This window comes from Vanellus vanellus (genome assembly GCF_965231255.1).
Source record: "Vanellus vanellus genome assembly, chromosome: 4".
Lineage (NCBI taxonomy): Eukaryota > Metazoa > Chordata > Aves > Charadriiformes > Charadriidae > Vanellus > Vanellus vanellus.
Genome location: NC_138909.1, coordinates 55,641,237 through 55,662,393, shown reverse-complemented (window position 1 = coordinate 55,662,393; position 21,157 = coordinate 55,641,237). Strand labels below are relative to the sequence as shown.

Sequence of the window (21,157 nt, the reverse complement as noted above, 5' to 3'; positions counted from 1 at the left end):
TGGAACTCTTGGCCAGTAGAAGTTTGCTGTGTGACGCACACCAGGAAGGGTGACCACCCTGGAGGACTCATATCATCTGGGCTGAAACCTTTGCTGCTCTTTGCCACATCCCGCTTTTGTTCTTTGTTTCTCCAAGCTGCTGTATCAAGTCCAAAACGAGGCTTTCAGGCTCTGGACACAAACTAGCTTCTAATCACATTGTAAAGTGACTATTTTAACATAAATAGCATAGGCAGTCTACTACCCATACATAACAGCTTTAGCAGACAGTCAGAAAGTTACGCAGAGAAATCCAGCACATACATGTAATTTCAAAGGGTTCTGAAGCAGTATTACTTCCAACTAATATTCACTGTGAACTGAATTTGGGAAGCAGTAAACTTCCTATTAAAAAATGCTAAATTGAGGAAGCAAACTGTGTAAAGGTAAGTTGTGGAAAGGCTACTAGTGACTAAATCCTGTCGTCTCTTACTGTATCATCACAACGGGTAATGAAAGAGGCTTGACAGTAAGCTATAGGTAAGATCTGAAAACCTCTCGTGTACATGTTCAAGTCAACACACTCTTTGGGTCTTGTAATGGGAAAGGGGGTGAGACAAAGGAGAGAAATACAAAACGTAGAAAAAGTGAAAAGTGTCTTTCCAAAATAAACTTATTTTATTAAGTCTATTGAAGTATCAGAGACCCGAGATTCATTGATACAACATGTTCCAATGCTGCTGATCTACCTTTTTTTGCATCTTCTGCATTTTCTGGTTATTCTAGCTTCTTTTGACATTGGCTTTTCACAATTATCCTAATCAAAATTTCCCACTGTTAGGGGGTGAAAATCACAGTGGCCTTTCACATTATTTGTAATAGCATATTCCAAAGATTAGTCTATAATAATTTAGGCATATTGTACAGGCCAGTAACTTTTAATAAAGAGAGTTATCAGATAAGGCATATACAGTCTTGTTTTCACCTACATGCAAGTGTTCATTTACAAACAGATTACAGCAACTTGGGGAAGTTACTGATATTTCATTTTCATTATTTACATTCTGCAGTCTTCTGCTGCTGTTTGCCTTTATAGGTAGGACACATACTATGTAAGCCTCCTTGCTATTTATGACATAACAAAAATATTCCATAGGAGTATTTACTTAAGATAATGACCTCTATCCCAACAGTTGTTTAACAGTTTATTCTTACACTTCTTATACTTTTAGCCCTTCTTTGTTATGGTCTTCTCCACCTCAAACAGTCTGAACAGCTAAGGTTACATCTTTGGTTAATACACTGCTTTGATAGCTTATTTGAATTACCACACACGCTGGATTTAATGGAAGTTTTGCTTGAGTGGAGATATATTACTAATAGCATATTGAATTTAAAAGCAACTGTACTAGCGATGAAGACCTGAATACTTTTAACACAAATTAAAAGAGATGATAAGGAGTTCAGGACATGAGAAAAGATAGCAAAATCACAGCAAGTGAGATGATACGTTACGCTAACAGAGATTTAAATGTCTGAATATAGATACTTAAATTACAGAATTATTTAAGAACTTGTGCAGCTGATATCCTAAATATTTTTGTGGATTTGAATGGCTAAGTACAATAAGAAATCAGTTTCATATTTCGTCTTTTTTTTTTTCCCTGGGCGGTCCTTTAGCAGTGCTATTAATATTTGTTCTATTAATATTTTTCTGCCTGAGCACGGCTCTTGTTTAATGACAAAACACAAATCAGCAGTTCACCGGATTACAGGGTGTAGGAGGACCACCCTGCAGCATTTCAAGGGAGGAAATGAAGAGAGGAGTGATTTTGCTGCTCTGCTAAGACTCTACATTCCTTCACTTGCTTTGCAGTATATGAAACTCTTTCTTACCTTGAATTTTTGAGGTAAATTAAGATAACGTCAGTTAGTGTAGTGTACAAGTATTCTAAGGTGACTACGATGTGTTTTAAGAACAGAGATATCATTTATTTCATTTGTTCTGGTTCAAATAATAAAATGGCTATAAAATCAGGGAAGATAGGCCTTTAATCTTTGGGCCATAGAAAATAACAATTAGTGATAAATCAGTCACAAGTAATAAATTAACACAGCCAATAAAAAAGCAGCAAAAAGGAAAATCTTTGCAATTTTTTGGCACACGATGTCCTGTTGACTGACCCTGTGTAAATGCTCACAGTATTCATTTCTTTGGTTCACCAGTGTGCTCCCAGCGCAGTTCCACTGAAGTGCACTGGTCTTTGCATAAGGATTTGGACATGAGAAAGAGCATTTGTGTGTCACAGAAGGACATTCTGGTGGTCAGTTAGGAGGCAGCCCTCTGCCTTTTGCACTAAACAAGTAGTCACAAAAACACTGTTATGTGCATCAAACGTGGCTTGTGAGAGCCAGTATGAGTGATTTATCCCTATCCACAACGTCTCATCAGAAATGCTGCAAATCACATCTTTTCAATAATTCCTTTTTTCTTTCTATTTGTCTACTTTAGCAAGTAATTCAGTGCAATAGAGGCATACCTGTAGATCTGCAGATCAGCACCAGTTTCTGAGACCTCTACATTTACAGTATCGCCAGCTTAGAGGGGCTTACTCTGGACTCCTGGTCCAATGCCCTCACCATGTTCGTGGTTCAAATCTGCCCGAAAGACCAGGGGCTGATTTGGACCCTCTGTCTCCAATAGCAGCTGAAACATGTTTATGTGCACCTAACGAGCTCCAGCTTTAGCTTCCTGCAAAACGAGCTTGGTTTGTGCACACCAAAACAGTTCTGCAAACTAAACCAATGCATGGCCGGTGAGGACAAGCAGAACTGTCCCCAAATGGTCAAAGCCACACTTACGACACATCACCACAGCACTAATAAGAGACGTAGGTGTTGAATACTAAAAGAGTTGAAGGACACTGGAATTACTAGTTGCTCAGAAACTGGTCTGGATGCATATTACTCACTGGAAGTGATGTACTCGGGAGCCTTTCCAGGACTAAGAGGCACTGCCTCTTCATAATAGCCTTCGGGAAGGGAAGATGTTGGTAATGGTGGAGGTCCATTATCTGGTGGCTAAAAAAAAGAAAAAAAAAGAAAAAGTGAACATCCATGACATGATAAGGCAGCAGAACCCTCTTGCATGTACTCCAACAGAGTACTTTGGGGATATAAACACAGTATCATCTTATTTGCAATTGCTAAGGATGGCAAAATCAAGACAACTATGATAAAAGAAGTCCTTTCTACAACAGCATTAAGTGGTAAAAATGTTGAAAAGATACAGTTCTCCATTTAAGAACTAGAAACTTAAAGGGCATACGTAGGAAAGAGATTTCTGTGCATAGACTGTTGTACAGTGTTAAGGCTTATCAATTAGTATGTTACATCTAAAATAATTTGTATTACAGTAGCGAACAACAGTTTGGTTGGACAATTTAGAAAAACTAAATAGCCTGGGCTGGCAGAGATAAAGGACAGATAATTTAGATCATATTTTCATGATGTATTTTGTCTTTCAATGGCAAATTTATTCTTCATATAGACATTAATTTTGAAAATGCTCTTTCTACATAGTGAAAACTGAACTACAACCAAGGAAAAGTTTGGAACATTGAGAAACTATTATATGATAAAATAAATATTTCAAATACCAGGTCAAATTCTAAAATGCCTCTTTTCTAAATATAAACCTGTTTTAAATTTAAAACTGACGGGCTGCTGGTATGTTGATACAGCAACAAAGTAAATTTAGTACTCTACGACTTCTTCCATATGACTTTACTGTTCTATTTCCTTAACAAGTACCAAAACAACTGTATTTTATAGACCTCATTCATATTTGCCACAGGTTTTTAGTTCCATATTTTCATATCAGAAAAAATACTGAAGTCTTTTTCCAACACCAGTGGTTTATTGTATGATTACAAAAATATAAATTGTAAGCAGAGTCTCATTCCTGCAGTAACATTTTTTCAGTACATCTTTCTCTTTTTTCATGTAATGAAAGAGATGTAACGGTGTTTGTCTGCACTGGACTGAACCAGTCTAAACTCGGCAAATGAACAGAGATAGCGAAGTAAGAAACTATTCAGGGTGGGCTTTGCTCATGGTCAGATACAGACACATCTGGAGTGCAATTCAATGGGCTGAGCAGTCTAGAAGAGGCACAGTGCCTTCCTCCACATAATATAGATGAAGCCAGAATGACTACACTCCTCTTTTGCTATAGACCTAAAGTTACCCAGGAGGAAGCTGAGTGTTAATAACACGTGGCATTAGCTGTAATGCAATTACTTCTGTGGGCACTTTCAGGGCTGGATTCATCTTTGCAGATTTCAGAGCGAGACATCTCCAAATCTCACTACCGATTACACACCTACGCCAGACACCTAATTCTTAACAACAACACAAGACAAGTACCACCCTTAGCATGCTCTACAATTAAATTAATATTGAGTAGGTTATTCCACCTTGCAGGTAAGTGCTTGTGTGTTCCCCATGTGCAGGAAGGCAAGGAGCTACCTAATAAACCTGCCCTTCAGCTCATCCAGCGCTGACTTCCCTTTGTCCACTGAGTGGAAACAACAGAAACTTCCCCACAAACAATGAACCGATTCATGACTGAACACCGAAATTCTTGGTCAGATTGAGATTTACACTAATATTACTTCTACAGCAAATGATACAGCCAACTTCACAGGTCAAACTCAATTACAGACATGAGATGGCAATTACTGTTATCTACAATGTGAACCGAGTGAGTTTTCCTCACAGACAAGTTTTGCTAGAGAAATTATCTGTCAAAGAAGCAAAATAATGAAAAAACATGACCTCTAGCAGAACTTCCCTGTGATTCTGCTGAAAAAAAACCCCAAATTGCAAATCTGCACATAGTCACAAAATATATGAGTCTTTCCAGGTTAGCTGCTGCTGTGCAACAGGCATAAGGGACGTGAAAAAATATCACACATTTGTTAATATTGGAAAATTGAGAGGCCATTATGAATTTTGCCCCACAAACCTGCACACATTAGCTCTGTGGGGGCTGAGCTGCTAGACACAATAGGGAGAGCTGCCTCCAAAGAGTCTGTATTTTCTCCCTTCACGCAGGTGGGCAGAGCCTTGCTCCAGTGAATCGCGGTCAAGGTTTGTTCCTGGGGCAGTGTAGATTCGTAGCACTTCTTTCACAAGACAGATATATTAATATCTTGGTCTAGCCTTAAACTATTTTCCCCATCAGGTGTACATACGATATATGAAATTCCTACCATTATTAAACCTAATTCACCCAGGAAATACCCATCCTGAGAGTCATTTCAATTTTGACTTGACACAGCACCAAGGTTTCAAAGCTATCTTTTGTCCAGAAACAAATAAGAGGTTCCAATAAAGATCCGGGGGGGTTAGGGGGGAATCCTTGTTTTTAGACAAAATCTCATTCAGAAAGAAAGAAAAAAGGAAATGAAACACAAATGGTGCTTGTCTGAATTCGACCCTGCTGGAGCACCAGTTACTTCATACAGCTGGGGCGGGCTGGGCTGTGCAGCCAACGTCAACACAGATGGAATCCATTGCTGAATTAACCAGGCTCTCCTTTCTGAAATACATTTTGCAGTGCTTGCCATAACAAAGTTGAAAACAATTATAAAAAAGATATTTTTTTTTTCCAAAAAAAAACCTATTAGGAGAAACAGAAACATCCAATATGAAATGCATTCTGATTAAAGCAAGGCTGCTTTAATATTGAAAGAAAATCTAGCTGATTAAATACAAACCAAAAATACCTCACTCAAATCTGTACCATAAACAGCTACATCTTTTGGGAGCTATGGAATACGTAAGTGTTTGAACATCAAGAAATGTAAAAACTACACCTGAGCATTCTGATATTACTTACTAATATTTACAGTGCTTTAATTGTTTTACTATTGCTAGATGTATTGTTTAATTCTTTCAACTTGGCAATTCTGTAGTGGAAGAATTTTGATGAAGTTTTGAATTATGAACTGAAATAATTCTTGATTCAATAACTTCTCATTAGTTTACCTGAAAAATAACAAGGCCATAAAGCCCACAAAACTATTTACATATTCTATAGAAGGATTAAATCTCACAAACCCTAGGACATGTAGTTTGAATGGTATCAGGAGGAAAGACCTGGCAACCTGCAAAGAAGGCATTAGCACAAATCTCTACTTTTTTTTTTTTTTTATGGCAGGCCACAAGGAAGAAAACTAGAGAATGCTGCCTTTGAAGACGAATAACCTTGCTCAATCACAGGAATAGGAACTGAGTTAGAAAAAAATTACCATTATTTTGATTTCACTGGAGGAAAAGGGACAAAGATGAGTGAGAGATTGTTACCCAGAATAATACCTGTAATAGTGAAACAATACTGATAAAGGCATTTGTCAGGTGCTATGAGAGATGCTTTATTTGAAACCAACAAGCAGATGGGGTGATGATTATAATGCAGAGTTGAGATCTCTGAAGACGTTAAAGACTGGATTGTTCAAGGAATGCCCAACACCAGTTTACAGAAGGGACTGTTGAGAAGAAGAAACAAGTATCTCCAAATAAGAAGCAATATTTAAGTGGATAGTAAAACTCATGACTCTACTAGACACTATGAAACAGTCTTAGTGGAAATATTAATTTTATGGCATACGATGGTCTTCCCTTCCACCTGCTCCTCTGAGTTCCACAGACCACAAATGAACTCTCTTTCCTTATCCTAAGAGATAAAATACTTTATTTCCACCTTGTGTCTAAGGGTACCTACCAAGACAGGTAGGAAACTTTTTTTTTTTTTTTAGGGATAGTCTAGCTGATATCTGCTGACGATATGAAAGTATATAGTGTAGAAAGCAGCATGAAATAAAGAGGAAAATAAATGTCATCGTATAGGGACCTGAGGATATAAAATCACTTGACACCCCAATGAAGACTGACACTATGTAGGAAATAGAAACACCTCCCTTTATGCAATGATTTAGGATGTGGAGATTTCCAGTGGAAAGCAGTGACTTTAACAGAAGCAAAGACTGTCAGTACACCCATGCTGCAGGCAAAGGCTGCCAGCAATTCAAGGGCCATGTTCGCACGTGTGTTATTAGATCAACCACCAATTCGGATCCAGCCGGACTGTGGAGCCAGCTGCTACGTAACCCTTCAACACTGAAAAGCAGCAACATGAGACTGGAAAAGTGGTCACACACTAGTGATGCATAATAAAGCTATTCAGAAGCCAGCAGGCAAATGTGGGCTGTCAAGAAGAAACCTTGACACACGCACATGCCATTTGCTTTGGAGCAAGCTTAGACCCAACCTCTGCACAACCCTATGGCATCCTCAGCCTGCGAGAGGGAACAGATTTATGTTCCTTTTCCCCGCACATAAAAAAACCGATGTCCAGAAAGCAAAATAAATCAACAAAAAGAATACCAATACAACTGGCAAAACTACTGACAGCACATTTCAAGCAGGCTTCTTCATACCACTGTAAAGGCTGGAAACTGGGCACCAGTACTTGCCACACACTTGGTATTGAAAGCCTTTAGGTAAACTCAAAATCGCTAAGGCACTGAAAAGAAATCACCATTTACTGCCAGCTATTGAGGACCTAGATGGTCTCTGGATTTATTCAGGACAAAAGCACTGACTATATGGGATGTTAAGACCATATGGAGCTGTGCAGGAGTGAAATCCTAGCCTGAGCATAGACAAGCAGAAGCTGAGAAGAATTCTTCATTTGATCTCAGCTCCGTATTCTAAGGTTATTAATTTCTCTGCTTGTCAGCCGGACCCTACAAAACCGGGAGCCAAATAGTGTGAAAGAAGCCTAACAACTTCTCTTTTCAGCTTCTGAGCACATCTGACAAATGACAGCAAACCAGCCAGCCAGCCACCAAACACAGCTTTCTGGAAGAGAGGAATCCTGCCAGTCCCACCACCAGGCGGGTAAGACGGCTGCACGACAGGCTGCTGGTGCGGTCCCACCCAACCACCGCTGAGCGTGCCCAAGCAATTACAGCACAGGCCTCTGGCACACAGGTGCTACCAGGAAAAAAGAACAAAAGGAATCGCCCAAGAAATCAACAGCCAGAGTCAGACATGTTGGTAGGTCCAGCAACCCGCGGCGATCCGACAAAGAGCTGAACTGGTAACCCACCAGCTCTTACTGCAGTGCTGAGCAGATGAGGGCAAGGAGGAAATTCTGGCAGAAGTGACAACCAGGTGGAGGATGAGTACAAGCACAAGCAAAGCTTTTGGTTAGGGTTTAAGACTAAGAACAAAAGAAAGTACACACTTTGAGCGCTGTCCTCCAGGGAGTGGAGGTACATCTGACACAGCCTAAGTGAGTGTCTGCTGACTCAAGGGTCAGGCCTAATTAAAGGTATCTGTGGAAAAGCGCTTTGTATGTAGACTATAGTGACTACAAGCAGATTGCAGCCTCAGAAAGCACAGCCCGATGAGGGGAAAGGGATCTGAACAGACTTGCTTGCATTTGAAGAATGAATCAGGGTGTACTACGGCTCCACAGTTTGATGTGAAGATTGTCTGGAGAGCATTTACGCAGGAACCTCACCAGGACCTGAGCTGCCATTTCACAAAATACAGCATATCTGAGTTCTGGCTTAAATAACCCAATCACTCCTTTACCTAAGCAACAGGAAGGCAAAGATGGCAATGAAGAGGGCCAAATGAAACAGTAAGAAACCAACACTGTATATCCACTGAGCAGAGAACCCAGTTGGTTCTGGCATCTCTCTGACGGCAATGTCAGCCTGTGGCAGAACCCAGGCATACGCATAAGTCTCAGTTCGTGCCATTGTATTTAATTAACATTTGAGGTATTAAATAAAACCGAAAAGACTGGAGCAAAGAATGTACCACTGAAAGGACATAGAGCTGGAAGGAGTTACGCCCAAATTCAATGGAAAACAGGAGGGGAAATAAACTCCAGGCTCCATGGAAGTAACAGGAGATCTAATGAAATAATTCAAAAGTGGAAAAGAATGAGCCAGAAACAAAACCACAATATTTCTGTATCATTCAGATTTTGTATTATAAGATTATTACACAGCCAGTTGGAAGCATCACTCAGACAAAACAATAGAGTTGACTCATATCAAGCAAAGGGTCTGGGTGTACGAAGAAGAGAAATGGGCTTTAATTAATGCTGGGGAACACTTTCATGCATATTACATGAGAAAGATGAATCTGAATTTTAAGCAACATAAGGCCCTCAGTCAGAGGTAGTTATTGTAACTGCGCTTCAAAGAAGTGTCTGCATTCCCCAGCAAAGGCAAAATCACCTTCATATTCCAGGAGTTAATAAACTCATCCAGGTACATGACATGACAGTGCCGACAAGACAAGGCAATGTGGTGAGAAAAGTGTGGGAAGCACCATTTCCACCGGAACAATATTCTCTTAAGGGCCTGTGCAGTGCATCAAATGGAAAGAAGAGAAGACTTTGGTACTTACTGGCCTAATTCCTTTCCCATGTGTTTGTGCACAGCACAATAACGAGCATGTTTAGGAAAGCAAATAGGCTGGTCCCTAACTATCAGCACAGGGAGGTTGTTTTATGGACAGGTATAGCATAGAAACAAGAAACCAAAAACCCGAGGCCACAAGTGTGAACACGTTATGAAAAATGGTGGGAAAATATCCTATCAAATCTGTGGCATTACTAATTTAATAGCTTGCTTCTATGGAAGTCAATTATTTTCAGAATCTAGGAAAGACACAAAGGAGGGAATACAGCTTCACAATGAACCAGTTCAATCTTACATTAAACCTGACCTGAGCTCATCCAGTTTAAATGTGAATTCCAGTTAAAGGGAGTCAGGAACAGCTCATTCTGGCAGCTTAGACACGAAGAAAACTTTGAAACATGGTACATCATTGTAATAAAAGTATATTGTAAGTGAACTGAGAAGGAAATTACTTTAACTAAATCTTTTCCGTGATACCACTTGCAAATGTGAAATAAATCATGAACAACAAAGCACCAACCCCATCCAAGGGAAATGGGAATAGAACCTACAGGGTCTTTGTCCTTAATCCTTATGCAATCACATATGATGACCAAAAGTATTCCACAACTGAATCATGTCCAGAAGACTCTGCTGTTCTGGTCATTCATGATCAAACTCAAACATGAACCTACAGCAGGTGCACAGGAGAAATACTAATATGGGAACTAGTTCAACAGAATTAAACTACAGCTCAAAATGCAAATAATAGAGCCTCTTGCGCACAATGGGGTGAAATGAAATCCAAGAGGAATATGACTGTGATTTCAGAGGATATCTGAGGCACAGGTACCAAGGTGAGGAAAAAAGGCTACTTAAACACGAGGAGGAAGGCTGGCAATGAACACTGGGACGGTGGAACAGCCTTTCAAATTGAAATAGTGGGTTAAAGAAACCTAAGTGCTAGTAAATACATTTTGGTAAGTTTCTGAAAGGGTTAATAATTTATAATTGCCTGTAGTAAGAATGACTGCACTGAATAATCAAAAAGGCTCCTTTCGTTGTTCCTTCATTATGGAACATTATGGAACTATAAGCCAGCTCCAAATGAAACAACTGAATTTTTGTTGAATTTATTTTTGTGGCTTTTAAAAATTTTCTGCAAGGAGACAAACTCCAAGGCTAATACTATCTTAAGATTTTCTTTTAAGAAGAACAGAGAATAACAACTGCTTTTCAGTGTTAGAAGAGAAAGCAAGATGAAACAAAGACTCATAAATACCCACCCGGCACATAAACCCCTTGCTTTTGTTATGGCACTAGCCTGACTGCACATTTTAGAAGAATCTTTAAGACTGGCACTGTTTTGGTTGTTCTTCAAAGAATGATTAATGTAACTGGTGATGTATCACCTTAAAAATCCTTTTGATTTCAGGATGATTTTTTTCTTCTCCAAGGACACTGTCTCCTTTCACCGTTTCCTAATAAATATCTGAGCGTATACCTGACAGGCAGCCAGATAAAGGGAGGCTGTCAAACTGCTTCTCCACAATAGGAAACCCGGTTATATGAAACACTCCTACAGAGTGACTGTGTACGTTGCAGGAAAGGGTTGGAGGAAGATGACCTATCCTTTTGATTTATATCTACAGGGGTTCTGGCATCTTGCTGGACACTTGTTGCGGTTCAATAATTATTAAATTGTCAATATTCCAAGAAAAATAAAACAGATACTCAATTTTACTGTGAAAATCATGCAAAATAGCTAAGCGCGCTGTTTGTATTTGATTTTGTTGGACTGCACAGTGCACTGAGATCACCAACTGTCAGATGTAATATGACAACCAAATGCTTGGAGGCTAGAAGTATTCTGTCACGGTCATGCTGTGGATAATTTATGCCAGTAATCCGCAGGCGCATCTGAGCGGCAGGACACACTGGATCTTATTCTATTGCCTCAGTGGAAAATGTACTTCAAGGCAACTTGGTGGCAGTGCAACGATGGGATCCCAGGTGTTAAACCACCAGCAGCACCGTGAGGTACACATAGAGCATTGCCTCCGTTAGTCCTCCAAACCCATCATCTAGCACTGCTTCTTGCCTGTCAAGTGCAGGGAAATATCATAAAAGTAGCTGCTGATGCAGAGATGGAGAAAGCAGGCTAAAAGACACAAGCCTCGCAGCAAGCGGCTTCAAGAGGGGTAAAGCGATATAACTATTTCCAACACGGTGATCTCCTCCGCTGCTGCTGACCCAGGCAAAGCTTCCCTCCCTGCTGGCACTGCATTCATGCTAGCAAGGACATATTAGTGCTCCCAGGCAATGGCGTTTCGGTTCTGCAGGAGTTCTGAGGGACTGTCCTTAAGCTCTCATCCTGTATCTGCAGCTTCTACTTTGCCGGCCATCCGAAGGAGCTGTATGCACAGGCTAAAGCAAGCGAGGATTTGTGCTTTCTGAGCCTGACAGAAAGTCTGCTAGACCAGATATAGGCAAGGGAATGTATACAGAAAAAGAGAATTACTCAGAGATTGTGTGCTTAGTGATTCGCTTTATTCAAGCATATGCAAGGTCCAACTTTGCACCTTGATTTTAAGACCTGGTCAAAGCCCACTCTCTGGGCTTTAGTGTGTTTTAATAACTTTAATAACTTTATTTAAACTATTAACAGCATGTCTCTAAATAAAATTAATTTTATACTCTTTGTTCATGGGCTGATGAATAACAAAACTGATACAAGATTTGGCCTGAGCGAATATGCAGGTCTGTTTACAGATTTACAAAGGAAACCTTGCACAGCACCTGCCCACACATAATTCTGGCTCCTGGCACTACTTTAAGGAGTATTGAATTCCTTCCCACCCACACGTCTTTACATAAGTAAAAGCTTAAACATCAATTCAGACTAAACATTTTTTGAATGCAGAATCTCTTGAGTGCCATAAAAAGAAACAGCGGTGAAAATGAAACTTTAATTTCCACCGCGCTCAATAACTGATGTGCTAAACCCATAGATTTTAAAACAGTGCATAGTTTATTTAAATTTATTGATTCCCACTTCCAGTAAAGTCCTGTGTTCCAGCAGCACATTGTGTTTCCACTGGAGCCTGAGCCCACCACTAGATGTTATTCAGCAAGTGGAAAAAGTTTCTGTCCAGAACGGCTGACAAAAAGAGGTGCCATATAATATGATTTCCAACTTGCCATGTGAAGAAGGGCAACCTGGAGCAGAATTTCCTAGCCTCCGGTGGGCCCAGGGGATTTTTTCCACTCGACTGGGATAGCCTGTTCTGTGAAAAGTGGCGAGGAAAGGCAGCTCAATATTTGTGTCACTGAGCGACATAATTATGTACAGACTGCCATCATCAGATGCAAATTTTTAGGAGTCCATCGATTAAGGGTAGATTGAAAATCACCACGCAGGAGCATTAACGGATGGGAAAATTAGATCTTAGCCGCTGTCACTGATGTCCAGCCTGGTGTAAAAAGAAAGATAATACGACAGTCTCTGATCATATCTAATAATAATGAGGGGCTAACAAAGAGGCATCTAATTGAGAAAGGTTTCCAGAAAACAGCTAATTATCAATTCCATTAGTTCAACATGACTTGTCAGATTGGGGCTTGCGCTTGCCCCGGTGTTCAAAGGTCAAGATGCTGATGGTTTCTTCCTTCCCTTCTGACTCCACCTGGACTTTTGCAGGACAGCAGCAGTCTGTCATCTTTTTCACAAATTACTGCGTGCTACCATCTTAAAATAGCGCTACTCCTAACCTGTATTTGGATAATGCAAGACAACGAGAGGCCTGGGACATTTCCTGGCTCATCTCAAAGTGGCACCGACACCAGAAAGGGAGGTGAAAACCACCACTGCTTGACAGAGCAACAGAATTGCGGAGAAACTTCAAAACATCAGCTTCCGCCACTATGGAAAAACCAGCTCAGCTCGGTGACTTCACCGAGATGAAAGCGTCCGCAGCGTTACGGGCAGGTCAGAGGAGAGGGCCAAGTTCAAATTGCACTTTGCCAGGCTCAAAACTGGAAGACCGCACTCCAGACCAGCCACCTCTAACTGTGTCAACTTCCACGGTAATTCCCACTGTATCTCAGAGAAATATTTTTGTTACTCCAAAATCCCAACTGAACTACTGCAAAAATCAGTGTTGACCTCCTGGACCTAATTCATACTTCACACTGTTTCACTCGCTGCAGCTGTACCAACTTTAAGGGAATTTACACATTAGTGTATGAGAAAGGAAAAGTAGGTCAGTTGTCTTTAGAAAAACAACTTGAATCTTCAGAGCCAATTTATTAAACCAAACCTACAGAAATGTGAAAGAACGAGGATCTCAATTGGCTTCAGTTTATGAAGCTAGCATCCAAACTCTGCATTTCAAAGGCTTGTGAATTTTCCATAATTTTCCTGCCTCTCAACAACCCCTTCCCTTGTAATTTATGCTCTATGCCTTGTGAATTAAAGAAAAATAATCATTTTCAGGCGCTGTTAGCCATGAAATGGATTCTCCAGGTTTCACTGCATATTTAATAAGTTTACTTTTGCATCCATTCAAATCTTGCTTAATTATTTTATAGCATCCTTTGTAGTCAAATTTTGCTACAGTATATATACCAGCTCTGGATAGAAATGTTTCTAGCATAAACATTCCCTTCCTATAGTGATTCCAGCATATCTCATTATATTAGGTAGAATTAAAATTAAAAAAAAAACAAAACAATAATCCCGTTCAGGTCACAACCCAAAAGTTGGCAGCACTTAGGGAGAAACTATGATTAAGGTATTCTACTTAATACGTTTGTAGGTTTTTTTTACTTTGTTCTGCAGTACACAGCATTATTCACCATCAAATAAAGGTTGTTACGAGAGGCTGGCCAAAAGTTTGATCTGATAAATCAGTTTTTTTGTTCATAAGATGCTACTGACTTAAATATCTCTTAGACCTGGGCATAAATGCGGTAACAGAGTAACACACTAAAATGAAGCAGAACATCAGTCATCCAGTTGTTCTGCCCCTGTAAGCTGCATCTGTATTTCCAGCTTCAGCCAACGAATGCAGCTCTCCACAGATTGTCCTTGTCCCCATGCACAAAGTTTTTCACAAATGAATAAAAAGATGGATAATTTATCAGTATTAGGGCTAAGACCGTGTTCACCTTTCCACAGACTAAACCGTGGTTTGCTTACACTTCTCTCAAAAAATGCTGAAAATGTTTTCTTCAAATCTACTGTAAAGTCAGCAACAGAGGAGAATTAAAACCTGTTTATAGTTTATTCTGTAACAAGACAGCTGCTCCCAACTGGAGGAATTGAATTACAGATCTCAAACAGTATCTTTGCTATAAACATCTCCGAGAACATACACTTCTACTTGTTCTGCAGGGAATCTCCTACCCAGAGACCGAGCACAGAAGGGCACTAAAGACTTTATAAAAAAAGGAAGTATTCTTCCTTCATTTTAAAACTCTATACCTTCATTTTTCAGCTATCAAGAGGGTGTCTTCTCATAAGGTTTGCTCCAGGAAAAGTTGATCCTTAGAATTGTAAGAAACTGGCTGGGACCTGTGGGCTTGGGTAGGCCAACCTCCAACACGCAGCAGGTCAACCTCTGAAGTTAAGTTGCTCAGGCTTTTGCTACTTGAATTTTGAAAATCCCCAAAGACTGTCATTCCACAGTCTTTGCAAGTGACCTATTCCCGGGCTTGTATCACCACAGGGAATTTTTTGCCTTCTTTTCTTCAAGTTGAACTCAATTCCCTCAACCAGAGTGGAGTTGAGAGGAATAATAATTTCCCAGGACCTGCAGGCTCCTTCCCCTTGTAAACATTTCTGTTAGTGCTTATCACAAATATATTCTCTCTTATATATATTTATATATTTGAATTAACACTCACCAGCCACTGCTGAGGTATTTCTGGCAGAGGCATTTGAGGAGGCGCCGGCAAACTGTTGGCAACTTCTTGCTTCTGTACATGTTCTTTTATTTCAAAACCTGTGGAAGAGCAACAGACATCACTTAACACTTTGGTGGATGCAAACGGGACATTTTTTCCACGCTTGGACACCACATCTGACTGTCATACACCGAAATCTGGCATGCAGTGCCGTTCACAACCTACCTCCCAAGTGCTGTTACCGAGGCAGGACTGCAAAAATGCCGGGAATTCAGGAATTTAATCAAGCAGAACAAACACAGACTTACTCTATATGATAATGACATATATGCCATTTGGATCAACAAATACCAGACACAGAAAAAATTTACAGGAAATCATTCTGAACTGCCTATCCATCTGGAACTGAAAGCCTTAAACAGCTAAAATTCAAACACGTTGCCAGGCATTTACCTACAGATAAAACCATTTATGGGGGGGATGATACCACACTTGTGAACGTCTCAATGGCACCGTACAGTGAATAAAACACGGCCAACATGTGCGCAGTATGTGGCTGGCTGCCTTTTACCAGGGGAGATGAGCAACAGTTGTTCCCATGACACATTTTCGGACAGGCAAGGCCAACATGCAGAAATGAGTCCAAAACCACCTTTCATGCCAAAAGAGTGGGGAAGAGGGCAGAAGAAGAGACCTGCCTCTCTCCCTCCCCTGCCACAGTGGTGACAGCTATTCAGCCAAGCCCACAGCACCCATGTTCCCTGGGGTCACTGCAGCCCCCACCGCCTTTCATCATGGAGCCCCGGTGTGAGTCTGCACAAGCCCGGGGAGATGCAGGATGCTACGACACCCCAACCTGGAGCACACTGTTGCTGGGGGACATTGCCCAAACCAGCTCCCCATTAACAACACTGCAGACTGAGCATGTTTTCCCACCATTTTCATCTTCCTCTCTCCTTTTTTTTTAAAAAATAATCCTATAGTTTTCCAGGTGAATTTGAAATGGAAAAAGGAGCCAAATGTAAAAGCTGCTCTGGGGGTCCTTTGTATAACTATTGCATCTCTCTCCCAGAGAAAAAGAGGATTGACCCATTTGTTCTGAGTTTCTGGCACAATAATTTAAATCCCAGTTGAACTCACTTCATAGGAACATGATATCGTTTATTTTTCTAAATATCAAAAGGGAGATTAGGGTGCATCTCCTCAATGTTCTGGCAAAAATTCAGTCAATGGATTGTACCCTGCTTACTCCTAAACTGAATTTAGCTCCTAGTGTTTAGTTTAGTTTTTAAAATATATATTTACACAGTCAAATGGATGTCTTTTGGTCAAGATCATATAATTCTCAAAAATGTAATCAATGATGAAATGTTTCTTGTCATAATAACCCAGTCCCACTGGGTGTGAAGTCATGGATTGAAAAACAACACTGATAAAATAAACTGGCTTTAAGGGCCACAGATTCTTCTTTCTTCCTACAAATTAAGAGCGGGATTAGCCTTGGGAAACATTCCAATTTTTTTTTTTTGCAGTATAACTTTCACTTGTTCCTCTTGATGTAGGATGAATCCATATTATGACTGCTATCCACATCCAAGTCTCCCATGCTTTCCATAACAACCAAAAGTCAAACATGAAGACCTTTTTACTGAAAAAAAAAAAAAAAAAGTATTCTGAGTGAATTCTATTGACTCTGTAAAATTAGTTTTTCCCCAGTTTTAAACTATGTGTATTTAAGCAAGAACCTGCTGTAACATTTATTTTCTTCTACCAAATTACACGGCAAAGTCAGCATTATACATTTACGGCATCAGGTCCCTTTAAGGAAAACAGGCAGCATTGACAGTCATATTAAATGACAAAATCCACCAACAGTTCTTACTCCAAAATAAACTGTTTGTGTCTTTGTTTTTCAGAAGAAAGTCTGAGTTTCAGAAGGAAATGCCAAGTGTTTTTTTCAGACCTACAATCCATCAGGCATGCCAAGGCTCAGGAAGAAAAATAAAATTTATAGTTTTGCCAACTATTCAGAGTAACCACTGGTTTGGATGCGGGGCAGGTCAAGGTCAGGCAGCTACGACCTAAAGAATACATCTGCCTGCTCCAGTTCTCTCTGCTGGATAGATATTAAATGGAGAAAACAGCGTGCATTTGGGAGATGTAACAAAACAAGGCAAAAGATTTCTAAAGAATTCCCCAAGTAAGAACTTACTGAGTTTAAAGTGTTTTACTAAAAGCCAACCAGCCCATTATAATAATTTCCACACCTTTACAAAGCAAAACATAATTCTCCATTTCCAGATGTTATAAAGAACCCAGCCAGTTCCCAGATGCACAGATCCTTCATTACTGTTGATCTTAAATGGTTTGCTCCGGCAATTGAAATATCCTCTTGGATTCACACAGTTGATTTTTGCAAATGCATATGATGAGCTTGAACTCGGCATAGTCCTCAGGCCTCTTAAGCTGTGCCAGCGACCCAAGAGCTCTCGCGGAGTGATGTGGGTGGAGTAAAACAACATTTTGAAAAACAGACTCCGAATGACAGTTCAGCTCAGTTACAGAGTACTGTGGGTTGATGCAACTTTTATTGCTTTTAATTTTAATGAAGAGATGAATAGTTTCAAAGGGATGGGAGTACTGAATGTTATAACTGATAAAAAAAGCAGCAGGGTCAGCTCCAGTAAAGTACATGACTCCCCGGGTAGTTTCACACACACTCGAAGCCAGCAGAGGATGGCAGAGCTCCCAAGGAGGCAGCTCCTCTCCTTCCCTGCCTTGTTCCTGTCCCTGCACCAACCTCTCCTTTGTGCCAGCGTCAGCACGTGTGCGGCCTCAGGTTGAACCAGACCAGGGAAGTGACGCTGGTTAGGACTAAACCAGAAAAAAAAAAAAAAAAAAAAAGGCAAATAATGCTTGTGTTAGCAGAAAGGAAGATGCAATAGATGATGAGCAAGAATGAGTAGCCTGGGGAGAGAAACAGGATGCTTTTTTTAGAGGCCGTGCTGGCTTAAACTCTTATTGAAACTGCAGCTCCATAAAGCAGAGTTTATAGACACATAAAGCATAGTCCTATGGCCTCTTGCTTACCGGAACTATGGGTTTTCCTTTAATTAATTCTTGTTTGAACTAGAGAATAACTTTTAACAAAATATTCTATCTTGATAAAGTGCCAGCAATGGCATGCAGACCTTATGAAGTTCTTCCATTAGCTCATAGCTTCAATGCTCAAAACATGTGCTTTGTTTCCACTTTGAAACAAACATTCCACCATTGCACACTGCTTTTTGCTGTGTAAGTCTAAGAGCTCATTCTCAGTCATTCCTTTCCTACATCAAGTTTAATTATGATAACTCATTTTGGATAATTTGAAGGTGTGCTTCTGGATCCTTTAATCGCTTTTATGACTATTCTTTGCAATGTCTAAATTTTATCTCCTTGAATGTAGGCTCTAGAAGTGGGTATAATATTTCAGTAACAACTGCACTGAACCAAGGTCCATCACTTAATATATGGATCTCATATGGATCTTGTTAATGGATGGATCCTGTAATAGGATGTAATGGATCTTGTTATAGATCCTGTAACAGGCTTTAAAACCTAAACGGTAGGTGCTGAAAGGCAGAAAGCTATGGTCCTTGGCTCTCTTTATCCTTGGCCACATCTATAGTCATAAATGAAACATGCCTGGGAAGGTGCTCTGGTACGGAGAAATCCATATCCATATGGTTAAAATCTCTCACCCCTAGGGTGAGAGGGTGATGATTTTGAAGTCTCTGTTGGGAACAGATCTTCACCCACACTAACTCCCAAATCATGCCTAGGAACTGATGGAGGAGATGAGTCAGCTCAGGCCAAACCCATGCCAAGGACCACTCCGTAATTTAATAGCATAAATAATTGAGTTCCAGGATCCAGAAACATAACCAGCACAGTTTAATTTACCAGTAGAGCCGTAGCTTTTGTGTCCTGAAACACCATTCACAATCCAGAAGGAAAAGATATGACAACTCTTCCCTGTGTTTGCAAAGTTGGCAACAGAATGTTGTCCGACTTCTTGAGGAAGTCAAATGTTTTTCTTAATAAATCTTGTTGAAAAGATTACAAGAAGAACACGCAGTGTCAGATCAGCATTGTTGAGGTTATTTTGAACTCCTGTAAAATGTAGCTGTTTCTAAACATATCAAATTGCAGGTTCTCACCTACAGTTTTTGGGTTTGGGAGTTTGGTGTATTTTGATCGGCTTTTGGAGCATGAAGCCTCCTTCCACAATATGCACCTGCCTCCTTCTCCCAGTGGTAAAAATAGAGATAGGTCTTTAAGATTGTCAAAACGGAAAGAAGGACAATCATTATTTCCAAGTTGGTCTCATTGGACTTGAATCCTGTGGCAAAAATGATTACTGAAGGTGGGAAAGACTGCATCAAATGAGACCGTATTTTTTTAGCACTGGAGAAGAAACAAATCGTGAGAAATGCAACTGGTCACAATGTGGCGTTTTTCTCCAACACACTATGGTATTTTTCAAAAATCTAAACACTGAGGGTTTACACTGATGGTATTTCTGTCAAATGTAGGAGAGGCAGAGGTCTTACAGCCCAGATGCCACTTCATACAGAAAGGTGCTGTAAGGAAATATGAGAGTACTGTTCAAAAAAATAGTGAGGAATATTCTTTGTATAAGGCCTGTGGAAAGGTTGCTGTACACAGTGAATCATTTATATTGCATTCAGTTCCATAATCTTGACGGGGACAAAGGCGAATGCACAATCAAAATAGTTTTAGATAGGAAGAAAAGGGGTCAGTGACTATTACTCTTAATTGCAAAATGCAAAGCAAACACGCTGACAGCCATCTCCTAGCTCTGGCTTGGCACTCCCATATCAGCCACGCACCAACTCAATATCAAGCCTTCTGATGGATTTGGGTCATTTCACAGAGATGCAGCACCCACTCATCTACAAAATGGCGCTGTGGCCAGCACTCCCTGACGCAGTATTACTTTCCCATCAAAACTCATAAATAGCGTAGCTGCCACAAACAAAATGAAGTAACCGCTATATCAGGAGAAGTGAAAACATTCTACCTCGCACGTAATTTTGTGGCTGGATTCACCCATGTGCAGCCAAGATACTTCCAGTATGCCTTTCTGCTATATTTTATTGCTCAACATGAAGGAAAGCATTCAGGAAAGTTACACTTTGGCTTCACCCTGTCTTTCTGTCTTGCTTCAATTTAGGGCTTGTTTTTAGCCCTTAAAGCTAATTCACTGAGCACAGACCTATTCTGTGCATTCTGCAAGCGAGAAAACCCACCCCTGCCACTGACCTTTTGATGACTGTATCCTCAGGAGAATGTTAGTTATTACTGCCTTCTTCTCCCTGACAGTGGAAGTTAGATATTCATGGTCCAGAAGTTCAAGAAACAGGCGCAGCTCAACTATTAACTCTTCCATGGCTGAAAGACAAAAAAAAGAGAGAGAATTGCTTTTTCTAAAAAGCCCCGTTAGAAAAAAAAGAGTTCATTCTCATTTATTCACATTCTTAGTTATTTTCTTGTATTTCTTACAAATGTATGGTCCTCCCTGCTGGAAACAGACTGTATTCATTACTAAAACCAACAGACTAGTCCATTAGTGAGGACTACTGGCACTTGTAGCAGTTACCTCAAAAAGACAGTTCTTCTCACCCACCACATCATCAAGGCAGCACTAGACAAAAGTAGGTACAGGACTGTAGACAAAAGTAGGTACAGGACTGGTGGCCATCTGCTTTTCCAGC

At 40.3% G+C, this 21,157-nt stretch overlaps 1 protein-coding gene across 2 annotated transcripts in view; it reads right to left on the bottom strand.

The window, feature by feature from the left end:
• Positions 1 to 20,832, bottom strand: part of AFAP1 (actin filament associated protein 1) — a gene marked incomplete at its 5' end in the record, with an annotated part of 64,431 nt that extends 43,599 nt beyond the window's left edge. For both annotated transcript variants that reach the window (XM_082482058.1, XM_082482059.1), the window contains 3 exons: positions 2,952 to 3,060; positions 15,378 to 15,475; positions 20,706 to 20,832. In XM_082482058.1, coding sequence (XP_082338184.1) covers positions 2,952 to 3,060; positions 15,378 to 15,475; positions 20,706 to 20,832 — 334 coding nt within the window. The remainder of the gene's footprint in view (positions 1 to 2,951; positions 3,061 to 15,377; positions 15,476 to 20,705) is intronic.
• Positions 20,833 to 21,157: the final 325 nt, after the last annotated feature.